Source organism: Puntigrus tetrazona, chromosome 5 (genome assembly GCF_018831695.1).
Source record: "Puntigrus tetrazona isolate hp1 chromosome 5, ASM1883169v1, whole genome shotgun sequence".
Lineage (NCBI taxonomy): Eukaryota > Metazoa > Chordata > Actinopteri > Cypriniformes > Cyprinidae > Puntigrus > Puntigrus tetrazona.
The window spans coordinates 1,903,972-1,917,533 of NC_056703.1; the positions used below are offsets into that span (position 1 = coordinate 1,903,972).

At 38.3% G+C, this 13,562-nt stretch overlaps 2 protein-coding genes across 2 annotated transcripts in view; both read left to right on the plus strand.

Annotated features, from left to right (window-relative positions):
* Positions 1 to 1,311, plus strand: part of LOC122346050 (nuclear transport factor 2-like) — a 4,656-nt gene extending 3,345 nt beyond the window's left edge. The window contains exon 4 of the mRNA XM_043240703.1: positions 739 to 1,311. Coding sequence (XP_043096638.1) covers positions 739 to 852 — 114 coding nt within the window. The 3' untranslated portion in view covers positions 853 to 1,311. The remainder of the gene's footprint in view (positions 1 to 738) is intronic.
* A 1,644-nt stretch (positions 1,312 to 2,955) lies between these two features.
* Positions 2,956 to 13,481, plus strand: LOC122346053 (enhancer of mRNA-decapping protein 4-like). Its single transcript, XM_043240708.1, has 21 exons — positions 2,956 to 3,043; positions 3,688 to 3,841; positions 4,260 to 4,371; positions 4,516 to 4,615; positions 4,699 to 4,885; positions 5,056 to 5,203; positions 5,314 to 5,418; positions 5,551 to 5,660; positions 6,537 to 6,620; positions 7,004 to 7,103; positions 7,786 to 7,966; positions 8,085 to 8,151; positions 8,235 to 8,335; positions 8,470 to 8,660; positions 8,830 to 8,867; positions 8,942 to 9,074; positions 9,567 to 10,180; positions 11,187 to 11,288; positions 12,664 to 12,807; positions 12,953 to 12,986; positions 13,272 to 13,481. The coding sequence occupies exons 1-21, from the start codon at positions 2,956 to 2,958 to the stop codon at positions 13,479 to 13,481; spliced, it is 3,003 nt and encodes a 1,000-aa protein (XP_043096643.1).
* Positions 13,482 to 13,562: the final 81 nt, after the last annotated feature.

Below are 13,562 nucleotides of genomic sequence, written 5' to 3' on the forward strand. Positions count from 1 at the left end.
AACAGCCTGGTTACAAACTTTCTTCAAAATATCTTCCTTTGTGTTTGGCAGAACAAAATTTTGTAACTACTCAAAGGGTGAGTAAATGATGATAGAATTTTCATTTATGGGTAAACTATTCCGTTTCAATTATTTTTTTTCTATTACTTGATTTCAGCTTTCATTTTAATTAACAAAAAATATATAATATTCATTTTAAATTAATATTGAGTACAGTGTGTACTAAAATTACAACACTTAACGGAGTATAAAAAAGCACTTTATATCCTTTAGATGACTTAAAATTACTGTAAAATAAATGTAATAAAAACATGGTAATGATAGCCTGTTATATGGCCAAATGACATACACAGGTGATGCCTTGTCATGGATTTCTGCATTGTTAATGGGGATTCATTAGTGAAGATCATTTAAATTTAGTACTAGGCCCTGTTGTTTATTTGAGAAATTAACCCAGATTGCTTAGTACCACTTTTTGTCATGTTTTTATTTTTGATTTCACCATCATCAGCCAAAATACTCTAATTATGTAAAGTTATTACGTCCGTAGATGGAAAAAAGTGTATATTGAGACAGCCTTTAGTTTGCCGTGATTCATTAATGCAGCTTTTGTCTTTCTGTAGCTGAACTAATATGCTTTGAAACGTGCATGTTTTAGCGTAATTCTCCTCAATGCAGTGTTGCACAGTTGTATGAGAGGCTCTGCCTAAGTCTCCTTTGTGTTTCTGTATTGTCCAGGCAGATGATGACCCCATCATGGGATTCCATCAGAGCTTCATCCTGAAGAACATTAACGAGGCGTGGGTTTGCACCAATGACATGTTCCGCCTGGCGCTGCACAATTTTGGTTAAACGCCCCATGGCTAGCAGGAGGGAAGTGGGGGAAGGTGGAGGATGGGGTTCTACCCTGATGACGCCCAAACCTGTCAATCAGCCCTTCATTCATCACACTCGAGAGAAACGCCACCGGATTACAGCGGTCAATCACAGAAAACGTGCAGGCACATACAGTACTGCCTCTACTACAGAAATGACATGTTTCTTTGCTGAAAGCCCACACATCCATCAAACTGACCCTTTTCCTTCCTGCAACCTGCATGATGATGGGGAGCTTAAATATCAGAGGACGCCCTGACCAGGACAAATTCGTATTAACCTAACCTCGGCTGTTTGATATTTACATTTTAGTTGCTGATTTTGACTCTGAAATAACAACTGTCGTACTGTCTTTCTTTGCTTTAGTACAAAGTGTGTTCAGCTTGTTTTTAGAATATGCCCATTGAAGTTTAATCTTTTTTTTTTTTTTTTTTTTTTTTTNNCTAGCTATCCAAAGAACACCACCCTAATTTCCCCTTCCCTTCAGACCAGTGTGCTTCCCACTTTCTGCTCACTGCTCTCTGTGACAATAATTTCCAAGCCACGATACACAATAAAACCTTTGACTTTTTCTTAAAAACGTCATCATCTTGTTCATCCCCCTGTCTGGTTTTGCGTCTGCCTTTTTTCCCTTTTTCTATGCTTACCTGTTTGTGTTTTTGATACTCCTTCATATTAGATTCTCACTAAATGATTATAGATTACATTAAAAAAAACAGTGCTGCTATTTCTCCTTTTACAGGTGGCCAGTGTTTCCTAAGGCAGTGGTTTAGGCTTGTTAAAAATAATGTTGGTTTATTTGGTACAGCCTTGCTATTATTAGCAAAGGATTACATGCCATTATTTTGCAACATTTTTCCTAACTCTAAAAATAGCAAGAGTCGTAAGTGGATGCTCTTGTTAAAAAGAGCAAAAATCATAAGCGTCTGCCTCTTACGCCACATAAATAAAACAAGTTTTGCTAAGGTTAAGAAAGAGTTTAAAAAGAAGAAAAAAAAGCCCAGGTGAATCTTCTGAGTGCTTTTATTTATTATTTTTTTTTATTTTTTTTGACGTGTCCTTTGTCTTATTTCAGAGGTTTCATTTCACCGTTTTCCCTTGATAAACATCTTAAAGTGGGATGATGTTTCATACGCTTGTATGAATGCGAACATCATCGAGTCTGTAGTGTGGCCAAAGCTGTTACTACCTTCCATATTTAGGCTTATACTTTGACATTTTCAGTACAAAAAGGATCAGACACAAAGCCTGAAACATGGTTAGTTGTGGAGGAAAAGATGGCTCTTTTCTAATTTCCACGAAATGTTTACACTAAAGGAGTTATGTTTATTGTTTAGGGTTAGAACATCATATTCACTAAATATGAAGGCCTTTGTGCCAAGTAATGGTACAGATATTTTAGAAAGATGTCTTCTGCGTTGTATCTTTTTGCACTGAAATATCTAGACAGATTTGCTAGAACATCAGTATAATAAGTCACGTTCTTGCATTATATTTTTGCTGGAATACATGTATTGTACACGTACGTCATGCTTGCTTGACCCTGCAGATATCCACTTTCTCTGTGGTGTAAGGGGAAGAGCAAAAGAAGACTTGATTTTCCCAACAAAAGCAACAGTGATACAATGTGAATACAGTAAGAGACTACTTCGGCTGCCTACATGTATGTGGAAATAAAAGAGATCAAAGTAAAGTGTGCTGTTATGTTATTTCTATAAGTGAAGGGAATAGTTTAAACTAATTGAAGTTAATTTTCTGACAACCACTTATACAAAACATGCTTGATGATTTATTTAATTATTATAATATCACGCCAGTGAAACATCAATATTTGTTATCTCTAAAATTAGATTATAGCATTAAAATTAATTTAAGAATGCTGTAGTGTCTGTTAAGTTTAGCGATTTACCCCGGAACCGAAAAAATTCTGCCAGAAGAGTCGGGGGACTGAAATGCAGGTTACGCTCAACGGAAGTTGACGGACGATTGCAAGCTTTTATGAGGGGCGAGCTCAGACACAAAATTAAACTATTGAGAATTTGGAAGTTTCCAGTGATTTAATCCCCCCTTCCCTACTCTATGGCTTCTGGTTCCAACATGGACATAGAGGGCGCGACCCAGCACCTTCGGGACATCTTGAAACTGGATCGTCCCGGTAATTCGGCCGGTAAGTTGCCGGGGAAAGGAGCAGCTAGGCCGCGGCTGGATGATGCTGCGCAGCGCTGGATTTCAGCGCGAGCCACCTGACTTCAGCCTCCCAAAAACGCGGGACAGCTCTAACTACGTTTTATAAGTGACAAACATCTTGTTTTGCGCATTAATGTGATAGAATACAAGGAGAGATAATGTAGCATGTAACAGCTAAACTCCGGCTGGCTCAGCGGCAGCTTTGCTCAAGACGGAAATCGTTGAGTATAAAGTGCGACATGAGCCTAAATGTTAATCAAGAGTTTAATGCGTTTTTTATGCATCACCGCGCAGTAACTTGATAACCGTTACGTTATAGGTTTCTGAGAGATGGCATGTCAATCAAAAAAGACGGTTTCAAAACCTGTTCAACTTTTTGTGCATCATTACAAGGTTTTGCATTGTGTTAGGACAATACACATACAATGCGTTACACGCATCGGATTTGTATTTATCATATATCCAGACGTCACATATCATATGTAATATTCTGGGGGGAAAAAACGACAAAATTAATATTGGGAAGGTGTTGGTCATAATAGTTGTATTAAAAAGCATCGAAGTAATAGTCACAGTGCGTCAGCGCATTTTTACGACTTGATTTATAAGTCATTTCATCCACAGAGCCTTTGGTAGAGAGCCAGAGAAAACCTTCTTTTAATGGAGAGTTGAATGGCGTTCTTGGAGCGGATCTTATTGGAGCAGGAGGACTTGCAACAATGGTGGAGCCAGCTGCTCACAACTCAGACAAACTTAACGGACAGGACACACAGACTATGTATGTTATGCTCTCATTAACAATTGTTAAAACACATTTTTTAGCAAACCATTAACTAACCACTTAATGTTTTGCTTTGTAGTATTTACAGTAGCATGTAAAGGTTCAAAATCTATACAAAGTCTGTTATGGTTTGTAATTTTAATATTTTTAAACGTTTAACCAATTCCTGTAATGACAGCTTAATTTTTTAGCAGTTATTACTCAAACCTTCAGTGTCTCGTGATTTTTCAGAAGTCACTCTGATAGGCTGAACTGGTGCACAAGAAACGTGTTTTCTTATTGTTAATGCTGAAGTCAGCCGTTTAATATTTTTATGGAAATCTTGCAATAGATATGCATATGTTTTGTTTACATGTGTATATAAAAATGACAGCTCTTCATTGTCAGTCAATTTCTTTATTTTTTGGGGTTCCAGCTGCCTTTCAGGAGATGATGGGTCCACTTGTGTCCCCATCAGAGCAAACAATGTTGAAATCGTGTCCAGTCGTGACTCTAGTATTGACAGTAAGGCTCGTGGCAGCAACAAGGTGTGTATATTTATGAACATGTGCAAAACTCAATATTAGCAGTTCATGGTCTCACTGTCATTAAAAACCAAATAAAATCATGGTAAAGTTCGTAGATCAAAATGGTTTTGTTCTCTAAATCTTTTCCTTTGACTTTTCTTATAGGTTAAAATTCAGCCCGTGGCCAAATATGACTGGGAGCACAAGTACTACTATGGCAATTTAATAGCTGTGTCCAACTCGTACTTGGCTTATGCCATCCGAGGTCAGTTTGCATACCGTTTTTGTCCACAGCTCAGACATTGGTGGGATTCAGCTGAATGGCTTGTAATTGTATTTCACTCACAGGTGCAAACAATCATTCTATGATCCGAGTGCTGCGGCTGGGATCAACTGAGCGTTCGCTGCTGAAGGGCTTCACCGGTGCCGTCACAGACCTTGCTTTCGCCCACTTGGACTCCACCCTTTTGGGTTGCGTGGATGAGGCTGGAAATATGTTCATTTGGCAACTCACTAGCCACAGCAGCAAAATACAGTATCCTCTGTAGTTCAAACGGGAATTACGATAAAGTTTTNTTCGTTTTTTTTTTTTGCCAAAAATTGCAAGGTTGTAAAATGTATTTTCAGGATCTACATTTATTGAAGTATAACGCTGATAAGCAGAGGCAGCTCTGCTGTTTCTCCTTAACATCGATGCTTCTTAAGAGATGAAGTGATCGTTCACATCCGAAGGCCAGAGGACACTCCACTAAATTCCAACCGCAGACTCATCTGGTGTCCCTTCATCCCGGAGGACAATGATGAGAGTCCAGAGGATGCGTGTCAGACACTGGCACTCCTTCATGAAGACAGAGTACGATTTCCTTGGATTTTGACAGTTTTATCACTTTCTTTCCGAAATGTCTTAACATTATTAGATTTTAAATGTTTTTAACACTATTACTCTCGTAACTGTGCTTGTAGGCTGAGGTTTGGGACCTAGACATCCTCCGATCCAATAACAGCTCATGGCCTGTGGATGCCACAGAACTGAAAGAGGGCTTCATCACCATTAGAGGACACACAGCAGTAAGTTCTGCTGTCTTTTAGCTTATTTCTGAAGTGTTGTATTAACTAATTAAGAAATTAGATGTAATGTGATTGCGATAAGTGATTTATACAGAGTGATGTTTGTTATTAAACGCATTTCTGATTTTGTAGCGCATTAGTGAGGGAGCTCTGTCCCCTGACGGCACGGTCTTGGCCACAGCCAGTCATGATGGATTTGTAAAGTTCTGGCAAATTTACATTGAAGGACAGGACCAACCCAGGTACTGAGACATTATGAAACTGTACATAGTTTACTGGTCACAATTTAGGGTCAGTAAGATTTATTTTTGAAAGTGGTAAGGAGTGTCTTTATTCAGCAAGGGATTAAATTGATTAAAAATTACATTAAAGGCATTTGTAATGCTACCAGAAAAATCCATTTCAGATCAACATTGTTCTTTTAAACTCCTATTCATAAAAGAATTCGGAAAAATGCATAATGTTTTTCAGAAAAATATCAAAAAGCACAACTTTTGATAACACTGATAATAACAGAATACATTCGAAAAATAACAGATCAGAAATGTTTGAGAACCAAGTAAACACATTAAAATGATTTCTTAAGGATCATGAAGAGTGGAGTAATGGCTTCTTGAAAATCGTGTGTGCCATCACAGGAATCGATATATTAAATGTAATTCTTTACATTTATTAATAGTAATATTTCCCAATGTAACTGTTTTTATTACTGTTTTCGTTAAAAAATGCAGCTATGATGAGCATAAGAGACTTCTTTCAAAAACACAAAATCTTACCGACTCCAAACCAACCAAACGGTAGTGTATAAATATTAATAAATCAAACAGTCGCATGTAGCTTTGAAGTATTTCTCAATTATTTAAAAATGTATTGCTTTTAGTTGACAAGGGAAAAATATGCTAATATGCTTAACTCTCAATACTGTGTACAATAATGTTATTAAGTGTATATTGTAAACTTTTGACTGTAATTACGACATAAATGCGTTGTCATTGTATTTAAAATGTAATTAATCAGTTATACTGTTAATGATGATTAGCACTATTACCGTTTGATATTTTTGATTACATTTCTAAAGCTGACCTATAACAAAATCGATAACCTTGCTCCTTTTGCAGATGCCTGCATGAATGGCAGCCACATAATGGTCGGCCTCTTTCCTGTCTGCTCTTTTGTGACAACCACAAGAAGCAAGACCCAGAGTGAGTATGAAGCTTATATAGTCTTCAGTGGTCCAAATTCAAAGCCAGCATCCTTAAGTCAGCAGGGAAACTGACACCGGGCTTTAAGCTGTTTTTGCAGTTGTCTTCACTTGAAATTGTGTCCTAGAGACGTGCTGTAGATTAGATTAAAATTAACCATTTATTTTCTTCTGAAGTTCCTTTCTGGCGCTTCCTGATCACTGGAGCTGATCAGAACCAGGAACTTAAGATGTGGTGCACAGTGTCGTGGACATGCTTACAAACTATCAGGTCTCTTAATTTTTTAATTTATTAGTGTATTTTATTTGGTTTTGTTCAAGCTTGAGCATAAATCTTTCTAGACTATGCATATGGCTTATATTTGTGAATTTTTGTTGTTTCAGGTTTTCCCCAGATCCATTTAACAGCAGTGTTCTACCCAGCCTGAAGGCTAGTTTGGACCTTTCTGCAGAATTTCTCATCCTCAGTGATGTTCAGAGGAAGGTCAGACTCTTTATGATGTTATATTTTCAATACATATTTTTGTTGTCTCAGTCAGTGTTTAATGGTTTTATAAATGTAATTGATTTAATCAGTTGATTTAATAAAACTTAAAAAGTTAACAATAGTAATGGCATACGATTTTGTTGTTGTTTTAATTTTTCTAGATTCAGTGTTAAATTTTTTTTTTAATGTGTGTGAGTATATTTAAAAAAATTGAAGTAAAAGAGCAACAGATCTCACTGAAAGAAGCTAAAATTCCATATTTACGAGTATATCCTGATGTTTTCCACTTCCACAAATCATCAAAACACTTTTTATTTATATATTTATTTATAACTTTTCTGTCTTAATTGGAAAACAAAAGAAGTTATTTTATGTTGTTTATTTCCATACAAATGAAATGTAAGTCATTGTTTAAGCAAATGTGAAATCTAATCATTCTATCATACCAGAAAGTACTAAAAATAGTTTGTACTAGAAATAACGATAGGAATGACGTTGGGGCTGGTAGAAAGACGTGAAAGAAGTGTCCAAGCAAAATAAACATGATCATTTAGCCAACTCTAGCATATCTCCTGCTAAATGGGAGACTTGAGTTTAGGTCAGTGTTGCTACAAGCAAATGATGACATTGTGGAGTAACTAGTTGTTTATTAGCGGCTGACTCTGTGTTTGATATGTAGGTGTTGTACGTCATGGAGCTGTTACAGGATCAGGAAAAAGGCCGCGCTAGCTTCACTGCAGTTTCAGAGTTTCTGCTTACGCACCCTGTGCTAAGCTTCGGCGTGCAGGATGTTGCTCGCGCCAGACTGCGCCACACAGAGGTCCTTCCCCCTGATGAAGAAAGTGAAAGCATGACGACAGGTCTGTTCCTTTTATTTCCATGCATTTTGTTTGTGTAAATGTCTGTAGTCTTGCTGAGTGAAGTGAAGATACGTTTAGCTGATTCTTTATAATATTTTTTTCTTTTAACACCTCACAGAAGGAAACCAGGGACCCTCTGAGTCCAAATCAGGAATCCAGATTAAACTCTACTGTGTTCATACAAAGTGGGTTAAAAAAAAAGCTGTCAATGACGAAATTAAGTTTGCATTCAGATCTGTAGTGGAGTAACACTCTCTTATGTCCACAGATCACTACAGGATGTGCAGATCTGGTTCCAGCCCAATCAGGGAGCCTCATCCTCCCTCTTTATGCCACAGTCTGGATCACCTGGATCACAGGATGGCTTTGGTGAGATATATATATATATTACTAGACTGCCATTGCTGAATCCATGGTGCTATAGCAAAAGAAATATATTATACCAGAAATTGCAGGAAATAGTGCACTTGTTAATTTTAAAATTAAATGCATTTCCCTCTCAGGTTTTTCTGACCCACTTGCTGATCTGAATGTGGAGGCAATGAGCTCTGATAAAGAGTCTGGAGATAGTGGATCACAGAATGACCTGAGTAAGATTCTGGCTCTTCCAACTCCAGCTGACTTCATGAGTCCAGCCCCATCAGCCTTGCCCAAACTCATGACCCCAGATGCCTTCATGACGCCCAGCACCTCCGTAGGCTTTTACTGCTAAATATGCATTATTAGGTCCCTTCAGATAGGGTGATTATTCATCTTTGCTCTCTTTTTTTTTTTTTTTNAGTCACTGCTATGAGCAGCTCAGACAGCGGTGCAAGGTGGGGAGTTTAACTCTATTAATCCATAATCTGTTCCGAACTTTACAGGTTTTCATGAGTGTTTTGAGACTTTTGGATCCTACTGAGTGATCTACATAGTGTAAGAAATATTCACCTGAGTCTAAAACGTGCGCTCATTGCTCAATTTTTTTTCTTCCAGAGGTGGAGATGATCTGGCCCAGAGCCCTAAAATGTCTGTTGAATGTGGAAACAGCAGCTTGACTCTGAATGCCAGCTCAAGCAGTCCGAGATCCAACTCTATTCTCATCTCAGGCCTTGGGGAAAATATCCAGGTATTAATGGACATGCCAAACTGTATATAGTGATGTATTGAGGTCCAGTAGCTCTGTTTTTGCTTTGGTGTTTGAGAGTTGTCATTTTGTAAGATTAGTAGTATCAGGGCAGTAAAAAAAAATTATGAATATTTGTCTGTGTGGTTTCTTTTTACTGCCCTGATGTATTACTGCCCTACTGTTACAAAATACTATTTGTATGTTTCCTAAACGTCTCTTATGAAAGAAGTATTTTGCTCTTTTAAAGAATTTGTCATGCTTTATTTTAAAAAAATCTTTCTGCCCGTAAACATTTGAACAGTTTAAATGCTTATGTCATTATGGTAGATATAACGCAGACAATCTGTATTGACTATCCTTTTGAATCAGATTTCAGCAGTAACCAAATCTCAGCACAGACTGTCAGTCTTTTAAAATCTGATTTAAATGAAAAACTCATTTAACAATTCTTTTGTTTTATAATGCATCCCTCCAACTACTCCATCCGGTTAGGCTTTCTCTCCCCCACTGGTGCTCTCTCCATCCCTCCTGCGAGAGGCCTCTCTGCTCTGTGAAGCTGCTCCTTATTCTCACAGACTTCCCCTTCCTTATTTCCCATCTCCACCTCCACAGGTTTCCCCTCCAAACCCTCCTCTCTCCCTGGATCTCCAGGCCATAGACCCTATGGTTGTCCCCCAGGCCTCACCGACGAGAGCTCGCTCTCCAGATGTCATCTCCTCTGCTTCTACGGCAATGTCCCAGGACATCCCCGAGATCGCCTCTGAGACCCTGCAGAGGGGGCTGGCCAGCGCCGCTGCTGACTCAGGCCCTGTCCTACATTCTGACAGCATGGCATCAGCCGCATCAGTCCTCCACCTGTTGTCTCCGAGAGCCCGGAGCAGTGCTGAGCACAGTTTGCTGCCTCTGGAATTGGGTGCAGCATCTGTGGATGGAGAACAGAGACTTAATACCACACCCTCCTTGCTGGAGACGGCTCTGTCGCAGGAGAACGCAGTAGCAGCCGGAGGATCCTGTTCCGACAGCAGCGTGAACCACACCTGGCCCGCAGCGCCTGATATCACACGAGAAACTCGCAACAGCCTGAGAGACAATGGTTTGGGAGACTGGTAAATAAATATAATTTATTATAGTCTCTTATGCTTAGTCATGATAAGTCTATCGCCTCAGAAAAGCGAACTGTCCTGTCATGCCAGATGTTAGTGTTCATCGCGGTCACACAGGACCATGCTGTACATCACTTTACTAAAGCCTTGTAAACTTTTGCCTAGCTCCGCTGACTGCACACCGCCTCAGCAAATGGACAAGGCATTTATACTTGTTGCACTCGCCATTGTACTATTTAAAAAAAAAAAAAATAAAAAAAAACGTAGAATCTACAAGCATGCAACACATGAAATATAGGTAAAATTACAGTACCGATAAATCACATAATTGGTACTGTATTGTTAGCTGGGACGGATTTGCATGAAGGTATGATATTCAATCCTTTCTGGAGCAGTTTCCATGTTTCGTTAACAGTTCATGTTAGTATTGTATCTTATTTACCAAAACTGTTGTTTCCATGAACCAAAAATACCATGTTATTTTAATTGTGTCGTTTTGTATGTTTAAATGACTGGTGACTCAAACCAGCTTAATAACAGCGTTTGTGCTGCGTCTCTGCCTGTCTCGGGTGATAGTGGCACTAAGTGGGCATCGCCTGCAATCAACGTTTAAAAATTCACATTTCAAAGTTAAAAACTTTATCTGCATGAAACATCGCTGTTTACAAAACATGGTTAGTCACAGTGATTCATACGGTTTATTAGGTAATTCAGCACTTTTTAAAATTTTACTTTAGTATCAAGTAAACGGAGTACCTGAATCTCAGGTATCGTTATCGGAAAACAAAAAAATGCAGATCGGAGCATCCGTATTTTCAAATGAAGCAGCAGTTAATACACAGAGCCTTAGATCACTGACAAGCTACATAATAGTTTCAGTAGCTGATTTATTTGCTATATTCGATTTATTTTCAATATTAACATTTAGTATTGACTTGCGTGTCTGAGAGTTATGATTTGTTTTATGATTAAGGTATTTGATAACTTTGTTTTGACTGTTTTCTTACAGCTCTAGGGAGGAAATAAAGGACAGACACATTTCTTCTCCATACCACAGGCGCACATATCACCTGACTCAGAATGACAGTCAGGATGCAAGTGCAGAGCAGAGGTACACTTCACATTTTACCATATCACCTATGCAGGTATCTGTGCTGCTTTTATAGACCAGGGCCCATATTCACAAAACGTTTTATCTTACCACTTATAGTTCTCCTAGATAGCAGTTAAAGGTTTTAGCTAAAAGTTTTCATTTAAAACGTATTCACAAAACATATTCAAAAACTTTTACGAAGGAGTAAAGATAAGAGTATGGGCGGGGGTTAACCTTGTTGCTATGGATGACGTCAGCAGGCTTACTAACTATGCACAATGTCAGGGGTTTATTCATAAAAATATTTTGAAATCCAGGTTGTCACTAATGAAACTATATAAAGGAGGGATATGGAGATGATGAAAGGTGATCACTTTATAATTTTTGTAAAACGTTTATATTCAGGGACAAGTATATTTTAGTATATTAGTGAGTTGGTCTTAAGTGATTTGTTTCACTGATTTAGGAGCTAGTTTTAGCGCTGAAACACTTTATGAAATGCTATTAGAGCAAAAATATAGGAGTCCTAAATTTAGACCTGAGATGCCCACTATTTTTAACATTTTGTCCTAAATCAGCAAGTTAGGAGCTACTTTTAGCTTTAAGATGTTTTGTGAATACGGGCCCTGGTCTTGTTCTGTAGTTGTTTTTTTAATTTATTTATTTTTTTAATTACTTTTGCTCAATTTATGCTGTCTGTCCATTTTTGCATCTGCTTGTTATGCATATGCCATATTCAGGATGCTCTAAAATACTAAAATCTTAAGCTTTAATGGAAGTGTTATGTGGTGTGTGTTGGCTAAAAATTAATATCAAGGACATGCAAAAAAAAAAAAAGGGTCACGACTTGAGTTTTCAATAGAAGTTCAGTATTCTAAATCAGTTCTGAACTGAAATTGCCATGGTTACTAAACAAAAGATGGGATGGGTTCTAATACAATCATATTATTTGGGATGTGTATTCTTTAAATAAAGATAATAAAACATAGATAACAAATATATCTTGTGTAACAAAACAAAAGGAGGCATGTCTTATGAAAACTGACAAGCCATAAATATATTGTATTGGACATTAAGCATAAGGAAAACTATATTGTTATAACTACATAAAATAAAAAACAGCATCTGTGACCATGTAAATATCTTTACAGTTTTAACACACTTGTGTGGTGTTTATATATTGAAAACCTATTTACTCCTTCCTCACGTGTACATGTCTGAACAAGTCTGAGCATGTCTCAAAGACTAAAGATAATGATGTGAATATGCAAATTAAGGGCTGTGTCTAAGGGGGTTTCAGACACCTGTAGCGTTAGTCTTCAGTACCTTGGTGATAACTTTGCTCATCTTTTGTCTTTTCCTTTTATTTTCTGCTCCTTGCCGTGATGGACAGCGATCATGATGATGAGGTCGCTAGTCTGGCCTCCTCCTCAGGAAATTGTGGCCCTCGCTCTTCTCACAGACTTCCTGTGAAAGACTGGAAAACATCTCCCCGCAGCTCCCCTAAGCTCAAGAGGAAGAGCAAGAAGGATGAAGGGTGAGTGAGCTGCACTCCGTATGATGGAAATTTCCCTCATATTAATGTTTATATTGTTTAACATAAGATTGAGCAGTGAGCCCCTTTAGCCATATAATCTGATTGCGTGACTGATTCGATCATCTTTGTTTTCCTTCCTACCCAGAGAGTGCTCGCAGTCTAGACAGATTGAAAACCAGGTAAGTCTGTTGATCCCCTGCATCGCAACCCGAATGCATTTCTCAGTATTTGTATTGTGCAAACCCAATGAAAATGCATGAAGGCTTGTTTTCTGTCCAGTCACTGTGATTCATAATATAAATAAAACATTAACGCAGTGGAGACAGAGACCAATGAATAACGTGGCAAACTCAGTAGCATGAATGTTCTGCTGTGACTGCTATGAGTCTTACAACTGCGCTGACAAGTCCCAGGGAGTCCTTGAGCTTCACAAGTGAGGAATAAATGTGCTGTTGTGTCCTCAGATGAGCACAGAGGTGCAGGACGAGCTCCTACAGATGTTAAGGAGTCAGCAAAGGGAGATCGCTGAGCTGAGACAGAACCAGCTGGATCTTCTGCAGAGAGTCACCAGCCACATGGACGCTGTTCAGAGCTCCATCATGGCTCACATTGAGCACGCCATGTTGGCTCAGCAGGAGCAAGAACGTATCCTGCCACTAGAGGGAGATTTGTAGCTAGAATGAATATTAGATTAAACGCAAATGAGCAAGAAAAATGTAACGCATCTGTGCTCTCACCTTAAGCTGCTTTTTTTT

What these genes read in the sequence shown, in the direction of transcription:
- LOC122346053 (XM_043240708.1), top strand. Translation starts at nt 2,956, where the DNA reads ATGGCTTCTGGTTCCAACATGGACATAGAGGGCGCGACCCAGCACCTT. An exon ending in CTTGGCTTATGCCATCCGAG is followed by an intron (nt 4,616 to 4,698) that starts GTCAGTTTGCAT and finishes TTTCACTCACAG; the next exon opens with GTGCAAACAATCATTCTATG. An exon ending in AGACTTTTGGATCCTACTGA is followed by an intron (nt 8,868 to 8,941) that starts GTGATCTACATA and finishes TTTTTCTTCCAG; the next exon opens with AGGTGGAGATGATCTGGCCC.